This window comes from Delphinus delphis, chromosome 16, assembly GCF_949987515.2.
Source record: "Delphinus delphis chromosome 16, mDelDel1.2, whole genome shotgun sequence".
Lineage (NCBI taxonomy): Eukaryota > Metazoa > Chordata > Mammalia > Artiodactyla > Delphinidae > Delphinus > Delphinus delphis.
Window position 1 is genome coordinate 36,793,798 of NC_082698.1, and position 20,326 is coordinate 36,814,123.

A 20,326-nucleotide genomic window follows, 5' to 3' on the forward strand; every position below is an offset into this window, starting at 1 on the left:
TTATGTAGATTCGAACCCCAGCTCCCCCACTTTTTAGCTCTTATCCAATCTTGTGCAAATTACTTGACTTCTGTTAGCCACAATTTCTTGTTCTGTTAAATGGAGATAGTACTAACTTCATAGGATTTTCAGCACAGTGCCTTAGAGCACAGGGGTGCATAATAATATAGCTAGCTGTTAATTCAATCGGCTTCTCTCAGCAGGATGAAAAGAAATCTGATTAAAGTAATTCACTGGCTCTCTCTCGCCCTGTCACAGAGAGAGTCATGGACATATACACACTAACAAACGTAGTAAAATAGATAGCTAGTGGGAAGCAGCCGCATAGCACAGGGATATCGGCTCAGTGCTTTGTGACAGCCTGGAGGGGTGGGATAGGGAGGGTGGGAGGGAGGGAGACGCAAGAGGGAAGACATATGGGAACATATGTATATGTATAACTGATTCACTTTGTTATAAAGCAGAAACTAACACACCATTGTAAAGCAATTATACCCCAATAAAGATGTTAAAAAAAAAAAAAAGTAATTCACTGGAAGGTGTGAATGGCAGTAGGTTTAACCCTCCTAGAGAGAAACTTCTTTTTCCTGCAAATCCTTAAATCCTTGATTGGTGGCGGGATGGGAAAGATGACATAATGCCTTCCTTTCTCCCCACTCGCCCCCTCTTAGGAGCAGGTGGGAGAAGCTGGCAGACATGTGGGTAGGCCCGTCACAGTGCCCTTGTCTATTCTGCTGCCCTTTTGCATTCGCTAAATGCCAGAGGGAAGGGACAAGCAGTTTAGCACCCATTTTCCATCCCAGGACGGGATTTGTTAATATTTTCTCTTTGTTGGTGGCCCATCGTGTCTAATGGAATCACGGGCATGGGAAGCCCAGTGGGTTGTATCCTCTGCAGCTTCCTCCTTAGAGGCCCCTTTTGTTCTGGGAGGAAAGGGAGCTGGCCACACCTGCAAGGATGTGCAGCCCTGAAGGAAGTCCTTCATATCCCCTCTATGCGCAGGTCAGACAAGGCACCATGCCCTCCCAGCGGTTCCCCAAGCTGCCTGTGCATCAGACTCCTGTAGGGAGCGTTTACATTTTACAGTACACTCGGGGGTCCCATCGGACTGAGGCCTGGGATGCGGTGCCAGTTCTCTGCCAATCCAGGCTGCCGTTTCTTCACCCGAACCCTTTGTGGGGCAGTCTGTCTCTTACTTAAGAACCGGCTCGAATATTACTCCCCTGGCTGAGTACTTTTCTCTTTCCTCTGGGCTTTCCTGCGTGGTGGTCTGACCTTTTCCACACTGGGCTAGAAGGTAATCGTGTGTCTGTCTCCTTCACTAGAATGGAGCTCCGTGGGGGAGGGAGCATGGCTTACCCACTTTCGTGTCCCTGAATCTAACACAGTGACTAACACATAGTAGGTACCAGGACAGGTTTATACAAGATGTAACGTGTGTTCTGAATCACTCGATTTCTTTTGACTTCTAGTGCACTGCTTATTATACAGTAGAATTCTCAGTAAAAACTCTTCCGATGAATGAGTAGGACGCAGCTGAGAGGCTGAGGGTGCTGAGATGCCGTTTCTCAGCATGTGCCTTTCCATGCCAGCCCCTTTCCTCCCCTGCTGGCATTTCCCACGAGAAAGCCGTGGGGTCTGCCATATGCTTTGAGTTCTTGGCCCGGATCCTCCAGATTTGGAAACACCTGGCTTTCCAAGAACAGATTCACTGTTTTCTTCCTGGGTGCCACCTCTTCTGTCTGTTCATTGAGCTTTTCATATTCAGCTTGAAGTGAGGGATGGGGGAATCCCAACACACAAGAAGAGAATTAGAAAAACAAGCGACTTCGATCCGCTCCCTTCCCCCGTGACAGGTGTCTTAACAAATCACTGAGTTTTCTCCACCACCCCTCCCCCGACACACACTGGATGGCTTTGCTGTCACCCTGGGGTCTGCATGGTCTGGTTGTGCGCGCGCGCGCGCGTGTGTGTGTGTGTGTGTGTGTGTGTGTGTAGGTGTGTTCTCTTTGTCCTTGTGCAGTTACTTTCATTTTGTAGGTACCCAGCTGATTGTGGCATAGAGTTAATGGATGTCCACAGATTACCCTTTAATGTAAACAGTTTATTTAAATTCCAAAGTAATTAAACATATTTTCTTTGTTTCTTTTTCTATTAAACAGAGACTCTTTATAACCTGGATTGCAGTAGTGGTTGTTTTAGGCAAAGCCAAGTCCATGGAAGTTCAATGTACAGGGAGAATATAGGAACTTTGGGAAACCCTTCCATGGAGTGTAGGGCGAGGGGTCTGGGAATGTTTTAAGCCTCGTGCAGGGGTGAATGGTAGGTACGGGCTGCAGTGGGGGTATTTGCAGGTATTGTTGGGAGCCCCTCAGCCACCATAATTGGCACACGTGCATGGTGGGCACACGTGCATGGTGGGCACATGCCTGAGTTGGCCACCTGCACTTTCCTGGGCTTCACGCTCACCTCCTGGGAAAGCGTTAGTGGCTCCTAATTGCCTGTGGGAATCCAGAAGTTATTTGTTGGTGATGCTTAAAGAGTTTCCTGGTATATCTTCAACTTGCCAACTCCTAAATTTCTCCCTTGAAGCCTTCTGTGGGGTTAGGGAGGGAAGTGCAGAGAGATTTCAGGGGAATTTGACATATTCCCCATCTAGAAAAGGTAGGCAGAGAAAAACAAATACCGTGTGCTGACACATATGTATGGCATCTAAAAAAAAATGGTTCTGAAGAACCTAGGGGTAGGACAGGAATAAAGACGCAGATGTAGAGAATGGACTTGAGGACATGGGGAGGGGGAAGGGTAAGCTGGGACGAAGTGAGAGAGTGGCACGGACATATATACACTCCCAAGTGTAAAACAGATAGCTAGTGGGAAGCAGCCACCTAGCACAGGGAGATCAGCTCCGTGCTTTGTGACCACCTAGACGGGTGAGATAGGGAGGGTGGGAGGGAGATGCAAGAGGGAGGGGATGTGGGGATATATGTATACATATAGCTGAAACTAACTTTGTGATACAGCAGAAAGTAACACGACGTTGTAAAGCAATTATACTCCAATAAAGATGTTAAAGAAAAAAAAAGAAAGAAAAGGTAGGCAGCTGACTCCTGGTCCCTGAAAACTGGCACCTGACCCCCCTTCCAGCTCAGTCCTGGCCTGGCTGCCCCACTCTCTATCCTGCTCTCCCCTCCTCGGTTCTCCCACCCCCACTGAAACCCGTCCTTCTTTCTCAGGACTCTGCCCTGTGAAGTTGGCTGCACAGCCTCAGGTTTCACTAAGTGTCTGAAGAGGCACAGGTTGGAACCAGCACAAGGAATCTGGCCCCCATCGTGCTCTCCTTCTGCCTCGCTCTAACTCTCCTTTCCCCAGCAGGGGCCACCGCAGTGCCCACGCTCCTTCTCTCTGACCGTTGACCAGCAGCAGCACCTCTTGGAACAAGGCAGTCCTGCCCCACTGCTCCCCATATGTTGCCAAGGTCTTTTCTTGCTTAGCCTGACTTCCTGGTCTTTTAAGGTCCAGTCTTCTTCCTCATGGCCCAGCCCCAGAGCACCTTGGGTGTGTGAGAAGTGTCTTAATGTGCCCAAGGAAAGCATACAGCTCCCAAGCGCCCTTCACACAAGTACATATAGTACAGTTACCACGGAATGATAATGCTACCTCAGTCTTGTTTGTTTCCTTATTTGCTTTGTGATCTTTTGTGACTTTTCTGATTAGCAAGATATCATGTTTGTTTTGACGCTTAGTGCTGCTAACTCCTAAACATGATTGCTTTCCAGGTCCCAAACCAGTTGTGTTCCTGCAGCATGGCTTGCTGGCAGATTCCAGTAACTGGGTCACAAACCTGCCCAACAGCAGCCTGGGCTTCGTTCTGGCAGACGCGGGTTTTGATGTGTGGATGGGGAACAGCAGGGGAAACACCTGGTCTCGGAAACACAAGACCCTCTCCATAGACCAAGATGAGTTCTGGGCCTTCAGGTATCTTTGAATTGATTATGACGGGGGGTCTTTTTCCTTGGTACCCTCAACATAGACACTGGGGAGGCAAATAGACAGGAAACTCAAGATCATATGATGGGAAGCTAATGGTTTATGAAAGGTTTTATGCCTTGTTAGGAATTTAATAAATAGCAGTAAGGTAAATTATAAATAAATGATTACATTTATGGGTTACATTCAATAAGGGATTTTTAGTTATTTTGACATTCCTGGTGGTGCGGGTGTCGCTGTGTAAATTGTGTACCATACCCTCTCCCTTCCTCCATAAACACGTCCTGCAAGTATTCACTCCTCTTATTTCTAGAAGTTCTCCTCTTCTCTCTCTTACTTCTGGCTCTACCAGTTGATCACTGCATGATATTAGGCATGTGGCATAAGCCCTGTGTCTGTTGCCTTTTTGTAAAGTGGGGATAATAAATACCTTTCTCATAAGGTCACTGGGGGCTTAAAGGAGAGGATACAAGGAAAGAGGCTGGCACAGAGCCTGGCACAGCGCAAGTGGTGGTTACAGTCAGTACACATGCGTACAGGTTCAGGGCTGTGTCTCTGTACCAGGCATTAGAGAAAGTCAGCACCATGACTCCTTCAGGCTTGCTTCCCCATTTGTAAAACCAGAACCTACCCGAGGCCGTGAAACACAGGAATGAGAGCTTCTACCAAAGGCATCTCCAAGAATATACTCGTTGTTACACTGTTTGTAATAGCGAGAAATTGGAAACTACCAAATGCCCATCAGCAGTGAGTGAACAAATAAAGTGTCATGTATTTACACAATGACCAGCCGACAGCTGTATGTGACGGCAAAGATGAAGTCGGATGCAGAATGATACACGCTGTTTGATCCCATTCATAGAAAAGTTCCCAAATGGATCAAACTAATTTAGGGTTTAAGAAAGGAGGATAGTGGTTATTTTGGGGAGGCGTGGTTAGCAAGGAGCCCAGGGAGGCTTCTGCAGCGCTGGTAACGTTCAGTTCCCTGTGCTCAGGGCTGGTTTACCCAGCTGTGTTCAGTTTGTGATAACTCGTCAAGCAGCACACTTGTATGCTGTCGTGGTTGCATGCAATGTCTCAATGAAAAATTTCCTTGTTTGGATTACAGTTACGATGAGATGGCAAATTATGACCTACCAGCTTCAATTAACTTCATTCTGAATAAAACTGGCCAAGAACAAGTGTATTATGTGGGCCATTCTCAAGGCACCACGATAGGTATGTATAAAATAAAGATGGGAGGTTGATATAATGTTTTATTACAGTTTGTTCCTTCTTAAAAGTGAAATATAAAAAAAATAATGTTCAGATAGAGTTTTGTGTTTGTTTTTTAATGCCAGGCAGAAATAATGAATAGGGCAAAGAATTTTGGTAATATTGAGTCTTCTCTGGAAATTCAGACAAACATAAATAGATGAACATGGTGTATGGTTCCCTTGATTGAAGGAATCAATGTAAACCACAGCCTATTACATATTTTCCTAGTTAAGTGATACGGGGATGTGAGAGAGTGGAAAACAGGAAGTTGTATAAGTGCAGAGACTTTTATAAAGAAAACAAGGAAATACACTGATTTTTTAAAGTGAAGTGGAATAAAGCTAGCTCCAAGGATGCCATAGTACACTTTATTTACAAATAATTTTTTAAAGTCATATATATGTTTAATTTATGCTGATGATAAAAGTATTATGTGTTCATTGTAAACAGAAACAGAAAATTTAGCAAAGTTTTAAAAAAATAAAAATTGCCAGGAGCTCTCTGGTGGCCTAGTGGTTAGGACTTTGAGCTTTCACTGCCTCGCCCTGGGTTCAATCCCTGGTCAGGCAACTGAGATCCTTCAAGCCACGCGTCGTGGCCTACCCCCCGCCCCCCGCCAAAAAAAAAATGCTCGTAATTCGAGCAAACAAGAGCTCCTCTGATTAGGGACTAGAGACCTGTCCCGTAATTTATTTAATTCCCCTGTTAGTGTTTCCTATGACTCATATCTTTGTGTTCCTATCACACAATCTTCTTAGAATACATTCCTAGAAGACAGCTATGATGTGAAAGGTAGGAATGCTTTGAAGTGTCTCCTTATGCGTGGTTAAGCTGCCTTGTCCTCACTACCACTCCCCTTGGTCACCTTGAGAGCCTTCAAGCAACAAGTAACATGGACGTAATTGCCCTCCTTACTAATGGACTTAAGCATTTCTTGCATCTATATTCGTTCTTCCATGACTTGTCCATTGGTGTCCTTTGCCCCACTGCTTTCAAAATTGACATTCTGGGGCCAAGTTTAAGGCAAGAAGTGACCTGAGAGGAAGCTAAAAGATATTTTAAAGCTAGAGGATTCTAAATGTGTAAGTTCCTTTCGAGTCCTTGGCGACTGCGTTGAGCACCTTCGTACATCACTCTTGGTGATGGGGGGGGGCAGTAGGGGATGGACACAGTGGGGTGGAGCTGTTAGGAATAGTCTTCGATTCCCTGGCTTACATCATTAAAGGAACGGGAAACATCTTCTGGTTCTAGCAACCCGGATTTCTTCCAGTGCATATGTAGGCTGAAAATCAAAACAAGCACTTAGCAAAACTTGATTTACTGGTTTAACCAAATTCAGTGTTTTTGCACGTAGGAGTTCAGAGGCCCTTGTTTCAGGAGTTCTGCCTCCTGGCATTGCTTGCGCAGGTCTCAGATTGCCACTAGAAGGCGACACGCATGCCTGCCCTTGCCTTTTCAGAGAAGAGTCCCAGAAGATGGAATTCTCTTATTTTCCTTTTGTTCCCACAGGTTTCATAGCATTTTCACGGATCCCGGAGCTGGCCAAAAAGATTAAAATGTTTTTTGCCCTGGCTCCCGTGACCTCAGCCCAGTTCGCTACTAGCCCTCTAGTTAAATTAGGACGATTTTCAGATCTTCTCATTAAGGTACTTGGATTCCCCCCACCTCCACTCCCTTCCCTCACAGATTTCCTTTCTGGTTCTGAAGAATTGGCCTTTAGAGGAAGAAGGTGTGTCTTCCTCCCCTGTGTTTTGCTATCAATGGAACAGTGGGTTTTCCTCTCTCTGTGGTTTTTCTTTCCCCTTTCACCCCTACTTCCAGATCCGAGGGAGCCAGGGAAGGTGTCCTTAACTCCACACTGGAGCTCCCTGTTCTCATGGTTAACACGTCAGTGCAAATCCCCACCCACCTTACCAAGAGAGCATAGCTTAAACCTTAAACCTCCCTGAAGTTGCCCTTTATTCCATAGAGTGGGTCTGTGCCTAGGAGTAGGCAGCAGATGGGAGACAGGCGATGTGCTATTCCACATGCCCGACCCTGACCACACTGAGGGTGATCTATTATATTTTATTATATGGCCCCTAAGCAGAGGCCAGTAACTTCATCGGAGCCCAATGTGTGAACCCTCCAGGATTTGCTCAAGGAGGAAGCAGGTTTTTTTTGTTTTCTTTGTTTTTTTGCGGTACGCGGGCCTCTCACTGTTGTGGCCTGTCCCGTTGCGGAGCACAGGCTCCGGACGCGCAGGCTCAGCGGCCATGGCTCATGGGCCCAGCTGCACCGCGGCATGTGGGATCTTCCCAGACCGGGGCACGAACCTGTGTCCCCTGCATCAGCAGGCAGACTCTCAACCACTGCGCCACCAGGGAAGCCCAGGAAGCAGTTTTTATGAGGAGTTGAGAGCCAGCTGAGGCCAGATGGTCCGTTACGCACGCACTATCTATGTTTTACGTATGATAGGTGTGTACACACACATACGAAATCCTATACAGAAATATATACTTATACATATCTCTTGGCCATTTAAGAAATACGTTCACAGGACATATAGACTATACTCTGACCTCAGAGTCTGACTCTCACCTAAGATGGGATTCTCTGTACCAGTGATCAGACAGGCAGGTAAGATGTGGGCCCCTCTAACCACATTTATTTTAAATACCTTGGATAACAGAACCTTCGATTTTCATTATAAACAATTCAGAGATTACAAATAAAGTACCCTTCAACTACCAAGCCTTCTCCTAGCGCCTTCCTCAGAATTAAGCACCGTGCTCAGCCTGGGGTCTTTTCCTATAGACCTTGTGTGTGAATTTGTATACCTGTATAGGTCCAGAGAGAAATGTATTGTTCTGTTTCACTGTAGACAGTATCCAACTATGTAACTTGAGTACCTTGATAAAGACCCTATTTCCAAATAATGTCACATGCTGAGATACAGGGAATTAGGACTTCCACATATCTTTTTCAGGAGGGACACAATTCAACCCATAAAACTGCCTTTGTAGGCATTTGAATTTTTCACTCTGCTTGTCCCTCCAGAGGGTAGGCATCAGCGAAAGTGTAAATTGTAAGGAGACAAATTTGGGTTCACTATAAAGAAGATCTTTTTCCTATTTCCTATTACGCATGTACACGACGATCTGCCTTGAGGGCATAGTGATTGCCCCAGAAATACTTGAGCACAGGTCCAGGGGCCATTGGTCAGGTCTGATGTACACCAGGAGTCAGCAGATGTTTTCTGTTAAAGGTCCAGATAATAAATGTTTTTGGCTTTGTGGGTCATATGGTTTCTGTTTCAACTACTGAACTCTGCCTTTGTCTTCTTTTTTTTTGGCTGCGATGGGTCTCCGTTGCTGTGCGTGGGCTTTCTCTAGTTGCGGTGAGCGGGGACTACTCTTCGTTGCGGTGCCCGGGCTTTTCATCACGGTGGCTTCTCTTGTTGCGGAGCACGGGCTGTAGGCACGTGGCTTCAGTAGTTGTGGCACATGTGCTCAGTAGTTGTGGCTCGCGGGCCCTAGAGCACGTGGGCTTCAGTAGTTGTGGTGCACAGGCTTAGTTGCTCCGTGGCATGTGGGATCTTCCCGGACTAGGGCTCGAACCCATGTCCCCTGCATTGGCAGGTGGATTCTTAACCACTGCGCCACCAGGGAAGTCCTCTGCCTTTGTCTTATGAAAACAGCCAGAGACAATGTGTATAGAGAAAAGCATGGCCGTGTTCCAATAAACTTTATAAAAACAGGCAGTGCTGGCAGAGGAGGCATGGGGAGTTATTGTTTAAATGGGTACAGAGTTTCAGTCTCAGATGTTGAAAGAGTTCTGGAGATGGATGGATAGTAGTGATGGTTGCACAACAATGTGAATGTACTAATGCTGCTGACCTGAACACTTAAAAATGGTTAAAATGGTAAATTTTGTATTAAGTATTAAAAAACCCCAAAAGGCAGTGGGCAGGATTTGGCCCACTGGCCAGTAGCATCGGATCAGATGTATGTGTCCTAAGCAGACACATTGCTGACCAACCACAGTTTCAACTCTTTCTCAGAAGTCACTAGCAATCCTTCAAAGTCAGATGAAACTTTGGGGATGGCCCTGGGATCAGGGATCATTCAGGCCCCCTCCCACTGTAAAAGTCTTCTGTGGACCTATGTGATTTTTTGCCTTCTTTTTTTCGTTTGAGACTTTAAATACACATCTGTAACATCTGCTATTGCCTTAGTAAACGTATCACACAGGTGTCCTAGTTTGAACGCCCACTGGTTGCCATTTCTCTTCTGAGGCCATCCGTGGACACGGTTGGCATGTGTCTGCTTGTGAGGTGGGACGTGGAGGCCATACACCAGAAGCAAATGCTGAGATATTCTTTTTATTTTGCAGGACTTATTTGGGGTTAAAGAATTTCTTCCCCAGAGTATGTTTGTGAAGTGGCTGAGTACACATATTTGTACTCATGTCATTCTGAAGGAGCTTTGCGGAAATGTCTTTTTTGTTATGTGTGGATTTAATGAGAGAAATTTAAATATGGTATGTATGTTTACAATAACACTTGCTTTAAACTGTCAGTGATTTTATTTTATCTGTGAATGTGCTTCTTTGTGTTGGAGGGTGTGGGAGAGGCAGGAATGGCCTCATTAGAGCTCTAAAGGCTCTTTCATTTAACGGGTATAAGAATCAACCTTGGCAGGTACCTGGAACACCATTTGCGGCTAACCTCAGGCCAGCCATTGTCAGCTTCCTACATTGTACCTATGTGGAAACTATGGAATGAGGGAGATCGGTCATCATTTAAATTGCAATATTTATATTTATTATAGTGATCTTTTTCTTCAAAATAATTACTATAAATGTGTTTAAATTTGGAATGGCCATTTACACACACACACAGGCACATACCCACCCATGTATATATACATTTATTTATTTATTTTATAAAATGTAAACCCTTGGCCAGCAATGTGCTGGTGTTTCTAAATACATTCGTAGTTTGTCATGTTGTATTTTGAAAACAGGTCTTAAAATTCTGGAATGAAGGCTCTAGGGAATTTTTAAGGGATGTTAATTTTTCTTGTTTCTGATGAATAAAAGCAAGGTATGATTGTTATATAAAATTTTGGAAATTCAGAAAAATATGAAGAAGAAAATAGAAATGAGCAGTAATCTCAACCAATACAGCCCCACGGTTACCATGTTGCTGTATATCCTTCATGTGTATTCTGTGTGTGTATGTGTGGTTATTCATATTTTTACAGGACGTATTTGTAGTCAAAGAATTTTTTTTCCTGCTCTTAATCTCACGTATTTGAGATTGTGGCTCTGTAGTTTTTAATGCTTCAAGGTGCAAACTATGTTTTTTATCAATGCCTCCTTCAGGCTGTTTTCATTCTTTATTTCCATGTGTTTATTTTGCAGTCTAGAGTGGCTGTGTATGCCACACACTGTCCTGCCGGAACTTCTGTGCAAAATATGTTACACTGGAGCCAGGTACGCATTCCAGGAGTACAGTGGGGGGTTTGTGGAACATCGGCCTTAGAAAGTTCTGTGCATTCCATGAAGCAAATAGAAAGGTAGTCTGCTTACACATCTGAGCTGCTTTCCTTCCTGAGTCCTGGGCTCCTGTCACTATGTTTATCTCGCTTGTGTTATCCTCCCTGGGGCAGACTGTACTACGGTATGAGTTCACCAAACAGCTATTGGGGTTGACTTGTTTGTTCTTTTCTTCCCCCTCCCCTCTGTCAGTTTTTCATTGAGTCCCAGATTTATTTTATTTCTGTGTTGCTCCAGAAAGCAGGATTTTAGAGCAGCTTTGGACATAGAAGCTGCTATTTCAGCATTAACCTATGAACACTGTATGCCTCAAACATCAGTGGAGAAACAGAGCTAAATCAGTCAAGGATATAAGTAAGAGACACTAAATTTTAAAATAGAGTTTTGATTGTATGATCACACATCACGAAAGTATGCATGTTCATTCTAGAAAATGTATAAATTACATACGAGTATAATAATAAAAATTCTCATAAGGTGAAAAATAAAATTGTTCTGTAATCCCACACAGAGATAGAGAATGTGTACCAGGGATATAAAATGTCTCTGCATTCTACTCCATATCTCTTGCTGCGTATCATTTCAGAAAGAAGTGGTTAAAGATACAGATAGAAATCATAATTGTAGAAATAGATTGTTTACTTTTCTTCTCACTCTTTTATAGCTGTTTTTTTTCACCTGACAATATGTCAGGGACTTTTTCTACCTCAGGACATGTTTTTGTATAATTTTTCCCCCAAAATTCTTTTTAAATATGAAATAACTCACCATTTAAGCATCAGACCAAGATGCAGTGAGTGCCTTGGGTAGCAATCTTCAAACAACTGGCAGTCACTGCCTGTATCAGAATCATGTGAGTTACTTTTAAAAGTACACTTTTTAATATAATATTATTTTTAAAAAGTAAGGGACATTGGGTTTGTGGTAGAGCTGTTGGATTAGCTACAATCCAGGCTTTTAAACACAAAGACTCCTGTGTCCCATCCCTAGAGATTCTAATTCATTCGGACTGCAGTGTGTATACCTTTACTTTTTTTAAACATCTTTGCCGAGGTATAAGTGGCATACAATATTTGAAGTGTACAATGTAGTATGTTTTGCCATAGATATACACCTGCAAAGCCATCACCACAATCAAACCAGTGAACGTATCTGTCACCCCCAGAAGCCCCCTTGAGTACCCCCTCCACCCTCTCCCATCTGCAGCGACCCATCTGCTTTCTGTCACTATAGGTTACTTTGAATTTTCCAGAGTTTGGTCTAAATATAATCATACAGTATATATTTGTTTTTGTCTGGCTTCTCTCAGCATCATTATTTTGAGATTCACCCAAGTTGTCATGTGCATCAGTACTTCATTTCTTTCTGGTGCTGAGTGGTGAGAATTTGTATTTTTTAAAAATTCTGCCCATTAGACTCTTCTGCCCAACTGGATTTGGGAACCTCTGATCCGGGACATCACTGGTGCTTTGGTATCCTTCCTCAGTTGTCCCAGGAACGCTGTCAGTTGCGAGTGCTATTGGTTACCTCTCCTTGGGCTTATCCCTATGGAACCAGGCAGGACCCGGCCTGAGGCTTTTAGCCCCATAGTGACTATAGGGCCTAGTGTTAAGCGTCAGGGACTCAGTACCAGAGTTTGGCCTAGAAGAGGGGCATCTGGAAGGCAGGTAGCTCATGACATGCTGAGGAGCACACCTTTACCTCTGAAGGGATGTCCCGAAACCTTCAGAAGTCCTCAGATGTTCACCCCCAAGCGTCCACCCAGTCCCCTACTTTTCTCCCCAGACACTTCTCCATCTAGAGCCGCTTGTTTTCTCTGTGTGCCCTGGCATCAGAAGAGCCTTATCTTTCTGAGCATTTTTACCCTCTTACCTATTGGACATTTTCCAGTAAGGTCCAGTTTCTGTCACCTCAGGAGTCAGTGCTCCCCTGTGTGGAGGACGACTGAGCCGGGATGGAGGCAGATGCTGAGCGGCCCACGCTGGCACCCCCATGCCTCAGCAGAGCACAGGGGACCGCCAGCCCTAGCCTTTCAGGTACCCTTGGGAATGTGGTGCATGTCACAGCACGGTAGTCCTCCAGCCTTCTGTGCTGCAGGCCCCCACTGGCGTTGGGTTTGCCTAGAGCTCTTGGATTGCCTGCAATCCAGGCTCCTGCTCTTGTTCCAGCCCTTTTTTTTGCGGTACGCGGGCCTCTCACTGTTGTGGCCTCTCCCGCTGCGGAGCACAGGCTCTGGGCGTGCAGGCTCAGCGGCCACGGCTCACGGGCCCAGCCGCTCCGTGGCATGTGGGATCTTCCCGGACCGGGGCACGAACCCGCGTCCCCTGCATCGGCAGGCGGACTCTCAACCACTGCGCCACCAGGGAAGCCCATTCCAGCCCTTTTGTCAAGCAGCTGACTGGGGTCAGGGGCTGCTGGCTGTGGATCAGAGCACCGCTCTCAGGCCCAGTGGTGACCACGTGGTTTTAGGTCCTCACTGCATTGCAATGTGCACCACGAACGTTTCTGAAGGCCAGATTCCCTGCAGCAGTCAGCCCTGCCCTTTGTTCTTCTGCTCCCTGTGTCATCCCTTTGTTAAGAAAATGGTTGCTTTGTGCAGCTGTTTCATAGGATCTTCTTGACTCTCCCTCCTCTGGGCTGTTGGCCAAGGGCTGCCGGCCAGGGACTGCCATTCTCTGCCTACCCAGGACGTGCTGGGGCAGCAGCCCTGGTCCCTGCTGGGAGAGGCTTCCACTGAGGGTGTGCGGGGCCTGGATCCTGGCAGGCTTGAGGGCTACAATTCAGATGTGAAGTTGGGAGGTTTCCGTGGCAGGAGTTTGGGGGTGCCCTTAAAGGCCATTCTATTCATAGTAAATTTTGAAATGGATCTTTTGTATAAGTAATTAGCATTCAGTTCTCGAAGTTCTAAACCCTAGTTCTTCACTGGTTTTTTTAATTTAGCTTAGAAATCTTCTCCTTCTCTTATAAGCCTCACACGTTTCAGAGACCCTCCAGAATCTCTAGCCCCCTTGCCAGCTATGCCCAGAGCCCAGCTACTTGCTCCTGTTTGAAGAAGGCTGGTCCTAACATATCTTTACAGCGCTGTTCAGAATTACTTAGGGTGCTATAAAAAAATACAGTTTCTTGGGTCTACCCAAGACTTGTTGAGAATCAGAATTCCTGAGGGTATGGCTCTGGGATCTGCATTTTAATAAGCACCTTGTAAGATCTGATGTTCTCTATTGTTTGAAACCTGCTGCTTAAAAAAAAAAATGCAAAATATACATTAGCTAGGCTCTTCAAAACACTGTAAGAGACATTTAGTAAAATTTTTGTTATACATATATGTTCATTATGAAATTTTAAAAATATGTGAGTACAAAAAGAAAATACATTACCTGTATGTCTACCACCAGGGATAACTACGATTAGTATTTGCGTATTCTAGGGGAGGTAAAATTTTTCCTTTACTCTCTTCGGGTTTCTGACTGGGACTGACATAGGACAAATTAACTGGAGAAAAGCATATGGATTTCATTTATGTGTACATGGGAGCCCTCACAAAAATGAAGACTCAAAGAAGTAACTAGGCCTAAGTGCTTATATACTAGGTTGAACAAAGGGTAGCAGTTTTAGAAAAGTAACTAAAATATATGGGGAGACTTACAAGACATGAGAGTTATTTTCACAAGGTCTTTTTGTATAGATTTCTGTCAGCCTCCTCTTTTAGACTCTGGTGATGAGCACGCTTCTTCCTCCTGGTATAGGGAGGGCTTCTTTCACATGGGAGTTTTGTGTTCTCCTTTTAGAAAGAAAAAGGAAGGTCAGCGTCCTCTTCACATCTTCTGTTTTTCAAGTGCCTTTAACTCAAAATAATCATTATGCCAAAGCGGCATATTTTGGGGTGGCATGTCCTGAACTCTTACACTGTAATCTTATAATTTTTTTGGGTATAATTGTTTCCATTACAGAAGGAGGATTATACTACATGCACTTTTTAATAATTTTATTTTTTATTTGATTAAACAGCATTGTGTTTCTGAGGTACAGGCTAAGTTGCTGTATCCAAGACCCTAAAATACAGCATCTAAATAAATAGTTTCCTTCCTCAGAATCCAGTCCAGACATCAGGGGCACACAGTTGTGGAGGAGTTGTGACCGCTTTGGGAAGTCATGCAGTGACCCAGTCCCCTCTGCACTATAGCTTGGCCATCTCTGGGGCGCTGGCCTCTTCTGCCTGGTTGAAACTGGGTCACGTTCATGGCAGTTCCAGCCCCCAGGAAGAAGGCACATGAGGGATATGGTTCCTACCCTGGCAGCCATGTGCTTAGCAAAAACTTTAGAAATTTTATTACTGAAAGGAAGAAGGCAGGAATGGGTACTGGGGGGCAGATAGCAGCCTCTGCCATGATCAGAAATGCTTTTCCAGGTCAATAACTACACTTAAAAATATTTGTAACTGAGGACAACTTTTTATTGTTCGAATTTATTATTATTACTATGATAGGTTTTTTGGCAATAAAACATTCTGGGATAAATATTCTTGAATTAGAGATCTGTCCTTATACATTAGGCAGATGACTTCCTTAGGATACAGTCTTAGTAGACTTAGTGATCAGAGGGTAGGCATCTCTTTAAGACTTCCAAATATGTTTGGTACTTTAGAAAGGTTGAACCTATTTACATTTTCATTACCAACAAGATGTTAAAATAATTTTTTAAATAGTTTAAAATTAACTTAAAATATTCATATGTGGATAAGGTCAGGTGGAAATGCTTATAATATTAGGAGAGACTAAAAACTCTCTCCTAGTATTATAAGCATTTTCACCTGACCTTTATCCACACAAGATTACCACTTAAGTATAGCCATAGTGCATGTTCAATTTTACTTTCTGACTTTTCTCCACTTAGTATTATTTATAAAGTTTTTCTTTCTATTGTATTATATTTGTATTTATGACAGTGGCATACCATGTGTATATTGATGTAATATAATGTATTTAACCAAGTATCTGTCATTGGATGTTAGCTTATTCGCAGGTTTTTGTTACTATGAATAGTCTTCTTCACATTTCCCTCCTTCTGAGATGCCCTTTCAAGGGCGTAGTTTGAAGTCCTATGACGCTGAGCACAAAAGTCAAATCTGAAGTTTAGCCTGAACTCTCGGCACGTCTTTCCTTTGTTTCTATACTCACTCTGGGTGCTTTATATAAAAGCCAAAGACATATGTGAGAAAGTGACAAGCTGGTGTCTGTCTATGGGGGCAGAACAACTTGCATTGATATATTTTCACTGGCATTTAGAGCTAGGGAAGAGATGCACTAACAGGTGCTGTAAATTCATATCTTATTCTGCTTGTTAAATGTGCTGCAGGTATTAATATCTGTCATTTGCAATGGCAAATGCAGATGCTAAACATTCCCCCTGTAGTACCTCATCTCACACTGTTGTTTATTGTATAAACCAGTAGAATTTTATGCAATTGATAAGAACTGAAGCCAAAGGCAGTTCTGACAAAGAATGCCTAGGTTTTTCCTGTTTACCAGACGCCACCCTCTGGCCAAAGCTTATTAAACAGTTTCCAATTCATTTGGTTCGCCAATTTTGGATTTAATTCTTGACATATTTTTAATTGGGGGATATAGAGGAGGTATGGATTTGCATTATTTAAAAATTTATGAATAAGTGACTTTTTGTTCATATTTTTCTATCATGCTATCCTAAATAAGCATACATTTAAATTTCATATACAATATCATTTCATGGCTCTAGTATCCTCAACTGATTAGAATTGTTCAGTGTACAGTACAATTTGGTGATTTTACTGGTACTGGTACTCAAGAAAAAGTGTTAAATGAATTAAATTCGTAAAATATTAAATAATATAACTAGTCAAATCGGATGGATATATAGGAAATATGATGGCGATTATATGTAATATAATTACATATACAATTAATGTATTTACATACTAATATAAATACACATTAATATATTAATCCATTGTTATATGTAATATGTATTTCTTTCCCAAGTGAGATAGTGAACTCTTTGGAAAAGTTTAAGATTCAAATTCCAATAAAAAAACATCAGCGTAAAGTTTATCCAACGGGTGCAATGCTGATCCAGGATCGTTTACAGCACATATGTGTAGCTGCTTTATTGTGTCATGTAATAGCTACTTTCCAATCATACAGTGAGAAATTGAGTCATTTAGGAAAGGAGAGCAAAATTATGCCGTTTTATTTTAAATTGCAGTTTGGAAATTAAGAGTGAATCTGGGTATCGGTGGAAACTTGGTATCTGAGGGGGTGGCTTAACTCTTGCAACCTGTGATGCTATATCAGATTTCTGTGTTAGATAACTTTATTTCTCCCCCAATTATCTTCTGTCTAGCTTGTTAAATTGCAGAAGTTTCAAGCCTTCGACTGGGGAAGTAGTGCCAAGAATTATTTTCATTACAACCAGGTAAAGTCTTCAGAGTCTTTAGAATTAAAATGGGCCCTGAAAACTCATCAAGGAAGCCAGCCTGAGTTATGAGGATTCTGGCTGGGTTCAGGTGCCAGGGGAAATGGTCGGGAGGGTTGACTAGGTAGCCTTTGTTTCCCCCCAGTCAGTTCTAGAACAACCTAAGCATCCTGGTTCGTGCTTTGGACCTTGTCCTTTCCCTGGCTCTGTATAGTCATCTCTGTCATCGGTCATGGATAGTGATCAGGCAGGCACACAGACCTTAAGAGTCAGACAAGCCTATAGGGCTGTTATCTGGTGGTTGGGGGGCCTTGGCCAAATTACGTTGCCTAAACCTTTTCTTCCATATACACATGAATTGACCACTTTTTGGGTGCTAAGGGCTCTAAAATGGGAGGCACTCTGCTCATGTTTTTCTTATTTAATTCTCAGAATATCCCTGTGACATAGATGTGATGATGATTAAAGAGGAAGAAACAGAGGCTTAGGGAATTTCTATGACTTGGGTCACACCCCAGAGGGAAGGGAGGTGTGGATATGACTCCAAAGCCCCTTCCCAACCACTTGGTTTGGTTCTACAGCTTGGCATCAACTACCTGGGAGAATGACGCCTTCCTCCCAGGGGATGAAACTCGTTACCTTGCCCAACACAGGGTAACAACTCGATAGCTAGCAGTGGTAACGGCTAGCATTCTTTTCTTGTGGGTTAGGCTTCTTTTTGTTCTGGTAATAGCAACCTGAAAAGTAACTAGAGTGATTTTCAAACTTTAATCTTTGATTCTCAGATCAGATTGACTAATCAGTGTTTACTGGGGATTGTATTTTTGTCAATTAAAACAACAAAGACAAAGCTTTCTATGGGTTTTCATTACAGAGTTACCCTCCCTCTTACAATGTGAGAGACATGCTGGTGCGGACCGCTGTCTGGAGTGGGGGGCAGGACTGGCTCGCGGACGTCAGCGATGTCAGTGTCTTACTGACCCAGATCTCCAACTTGGTGTACCACAAGCACATTCCTGAGTGGGAGCATCTCGACTTCATCTGGGGCTTGGATGCCCCGTGGCGGCTCTATAATGAAATAATAAGTCTAATGAGGAAGTATCAGTGAACGCCAGGCTGGAGACATTTACTGTCAAGTCATGTTAAATCTGTTTGCTTAATTTCTCTAAATATACTTGTTTTCCTTTCCCAGGTGTTTCGTATTTTTATATTCAAGAAAATGATGCCGTTGAAGATGCCCAGTTCTCTCCAGTTAGGATAAGAAACGCTTTTGCTTTTTTTGTTTAATCAAACAAACTGCCCGCCCACCTTTGATCCTCTCCCATGGGGAGGAGAGTGGTCTTAAACCTGAGGAGGGGTGGGTGGTGGTTTGGAAATCCGCAGTTTCCACTGAGCGAGGCTGTGAGTGGTGTCTGAGCCCTGATTAACCCCATTTGCAGGTAGTGGCTGCAGGTGCGACCCTGGATTCAAGGACTGTCCATCCAATGCTCTCCTTGGACAAATGAAGCAACCAAAGCTGGCAGAGACAATGCCATAGGGCTCCCAAAACATAGATTTAGGAGTCTAATGTGATCTCTCCCACTACTCTGTAAGCTTGAAGATATATCTTACTTATCTCTGTATGCCCAGAATCTAACACAATAACCTGGAATATTAGTGAGTTAATAAATTATGCGGACTGACAGAATGTGTGACAAGCGATGGACTTTGTCATTTAGCTATATGAAATTAGATGCACAAGTAACATCTGGGCGGGTCTGAAGTGGAATCTGATTTTTCATGGCAACTAAAGTGAAATCGTAAAGAAAAGAGTAAAATTGTACTAGATGCGAAGGATCTACGTCCCCAGGAGGATGCCACTCTCCCCACTGGCCTTATGTCCCCCTCAAGAAAGAACAATGCTTTCTCCTTTGACGAAGGCAAACTGGTTTGGCCAACCAGGTACAAGATTCTTGGGTCAGGGCCAGAAAGAACAGGACAGTGAGTGGCTGTTTTTGTTTGTTGTTTTCCAGCAGCAGTGGGAGAGAGCTCGTCAGAGAATGGCTTCTGTGTCCTGGGTGACTTGGTTTCCCTTCTTTGGTTGCTGCCGTGGAGTCTCCTTCAGATGCCCTTGAGAACTTGTGGTCAGTCAATCTGCCACTCAGACCACGGGAATGAATGAGCAGGGGCTACATTCTATAGAGTCCACCTGTTGGAGTGTTTTTCTCTTCACCTCCTTCCCAAACTGTTCTTTGGGGATTTTTCTTCAGTATGTGGGCCAGTCCAGAGGTGGAGATGTTGCATGGTGGTTTTTACTACAGTTGGGCTACACGGTGCATTTGCCTTTGTTGCTGGCCTCTTGCTCCTGATGCAGCTGTGTAGGCTCTTATATCCTTACAACCCTAGCTGCATTCATGTAGCTTTATTTTACCGTTGGCTGACAGTACAGAACAAGATTGGACCTTGTACCTTGAGAAGTCCTATAACAGGTTGGGAGGAGTTCTGACTCTCTTCTTTTCCACTGGGTTTGCTATATATTCTTTTGAGCAGAGCACAGAGATCTCCACAGACCTCTAGGGCAAGGAGAAGACTAGTTAATATTCCATCAACTTGGAACTCCAAGATCTTGTGTTTACTTGGGTAAAGCCACTGCATGAAGTCACAATTGAGAATGAAGTCATTTTTTTCATTCGCCATAAGGGGGCGCTCTTGGCTCTGCTTCTTAACCTTTTCTGGGCTAGGCAGAGAACTTTGCTGATTTAGGAGGCAACTGGTAATTTGAGGACTGATAAGACCAACCATGTCTGTGGTCATTTCTGTCCAGGATTATAACTAATTCTTGCCTAATTCGTAATATCTGAAAAATGTTCTCAAAGAATAACTGTGCCCCAAATGGGACATGAAAATAAAAACTTGCCTAATAGCTAAGAGTGGTCAGAACCTCAGACATGGGGAGGAAGTGGGGAATGCTTTAACCAAGGCTTCACACTTATTAAGACTGTTGATATTATCTCCAAACAATGATTATTTTGTGTTTGTGGGTATGAAATGTGTTAATTTGTTAAATGTATGCCTTTAAAGTATCCTGTAATTTTAACTCGTCATTTTT

General features: G+C 43.7%; 1 protein-coding gene across 2 annotated transcripts in view; it reads left to right on the forward strand.

The window, feature by feature from the left end:
• The window catches only part of LIPA (lipase A, lysosomal acid type), a 158,783-nt gene extending 139,863 nt beyond the window's left edge, over positions 1–18,920 (forward strand). Inside the window, exons 4-10 of one of the 2 annotated variants that reach the window (XM_060034512.1) lie at positions 3,780–3,978; positions 5,099–5,208; positions 6,757–6,893; positions 9,622–9,768; positions 10,654–10,725; positions 17,167–17,238; positions 18,113–18,346. In XM_060034512.1, coding sequence (XP_059890495.1) covers positions 3,780–3,978; positions 5,099–5,208; positions 6,757–6,893; positions 9,622–9,768; positions 10,654–10,725; positions 17,167–17,238; positions 18,113–18,346 — 971 coding nt within the window. Of the gene's footprint in view, positions 1–3,779; positions 3,979–5,098; positions 5,209–6,756; positions 6,894–9,621; positions 9,769–10,653; positions 10,726–17,166; positions 17,239–18,112 lie in introns of both variants that reach the window. The other variant, XM_060034511.1, reaches the window with a different exon arrangement.
• The last annotated feature ends 1,406 nt before the right edge of the window (positions 18,921–20,326 follow it).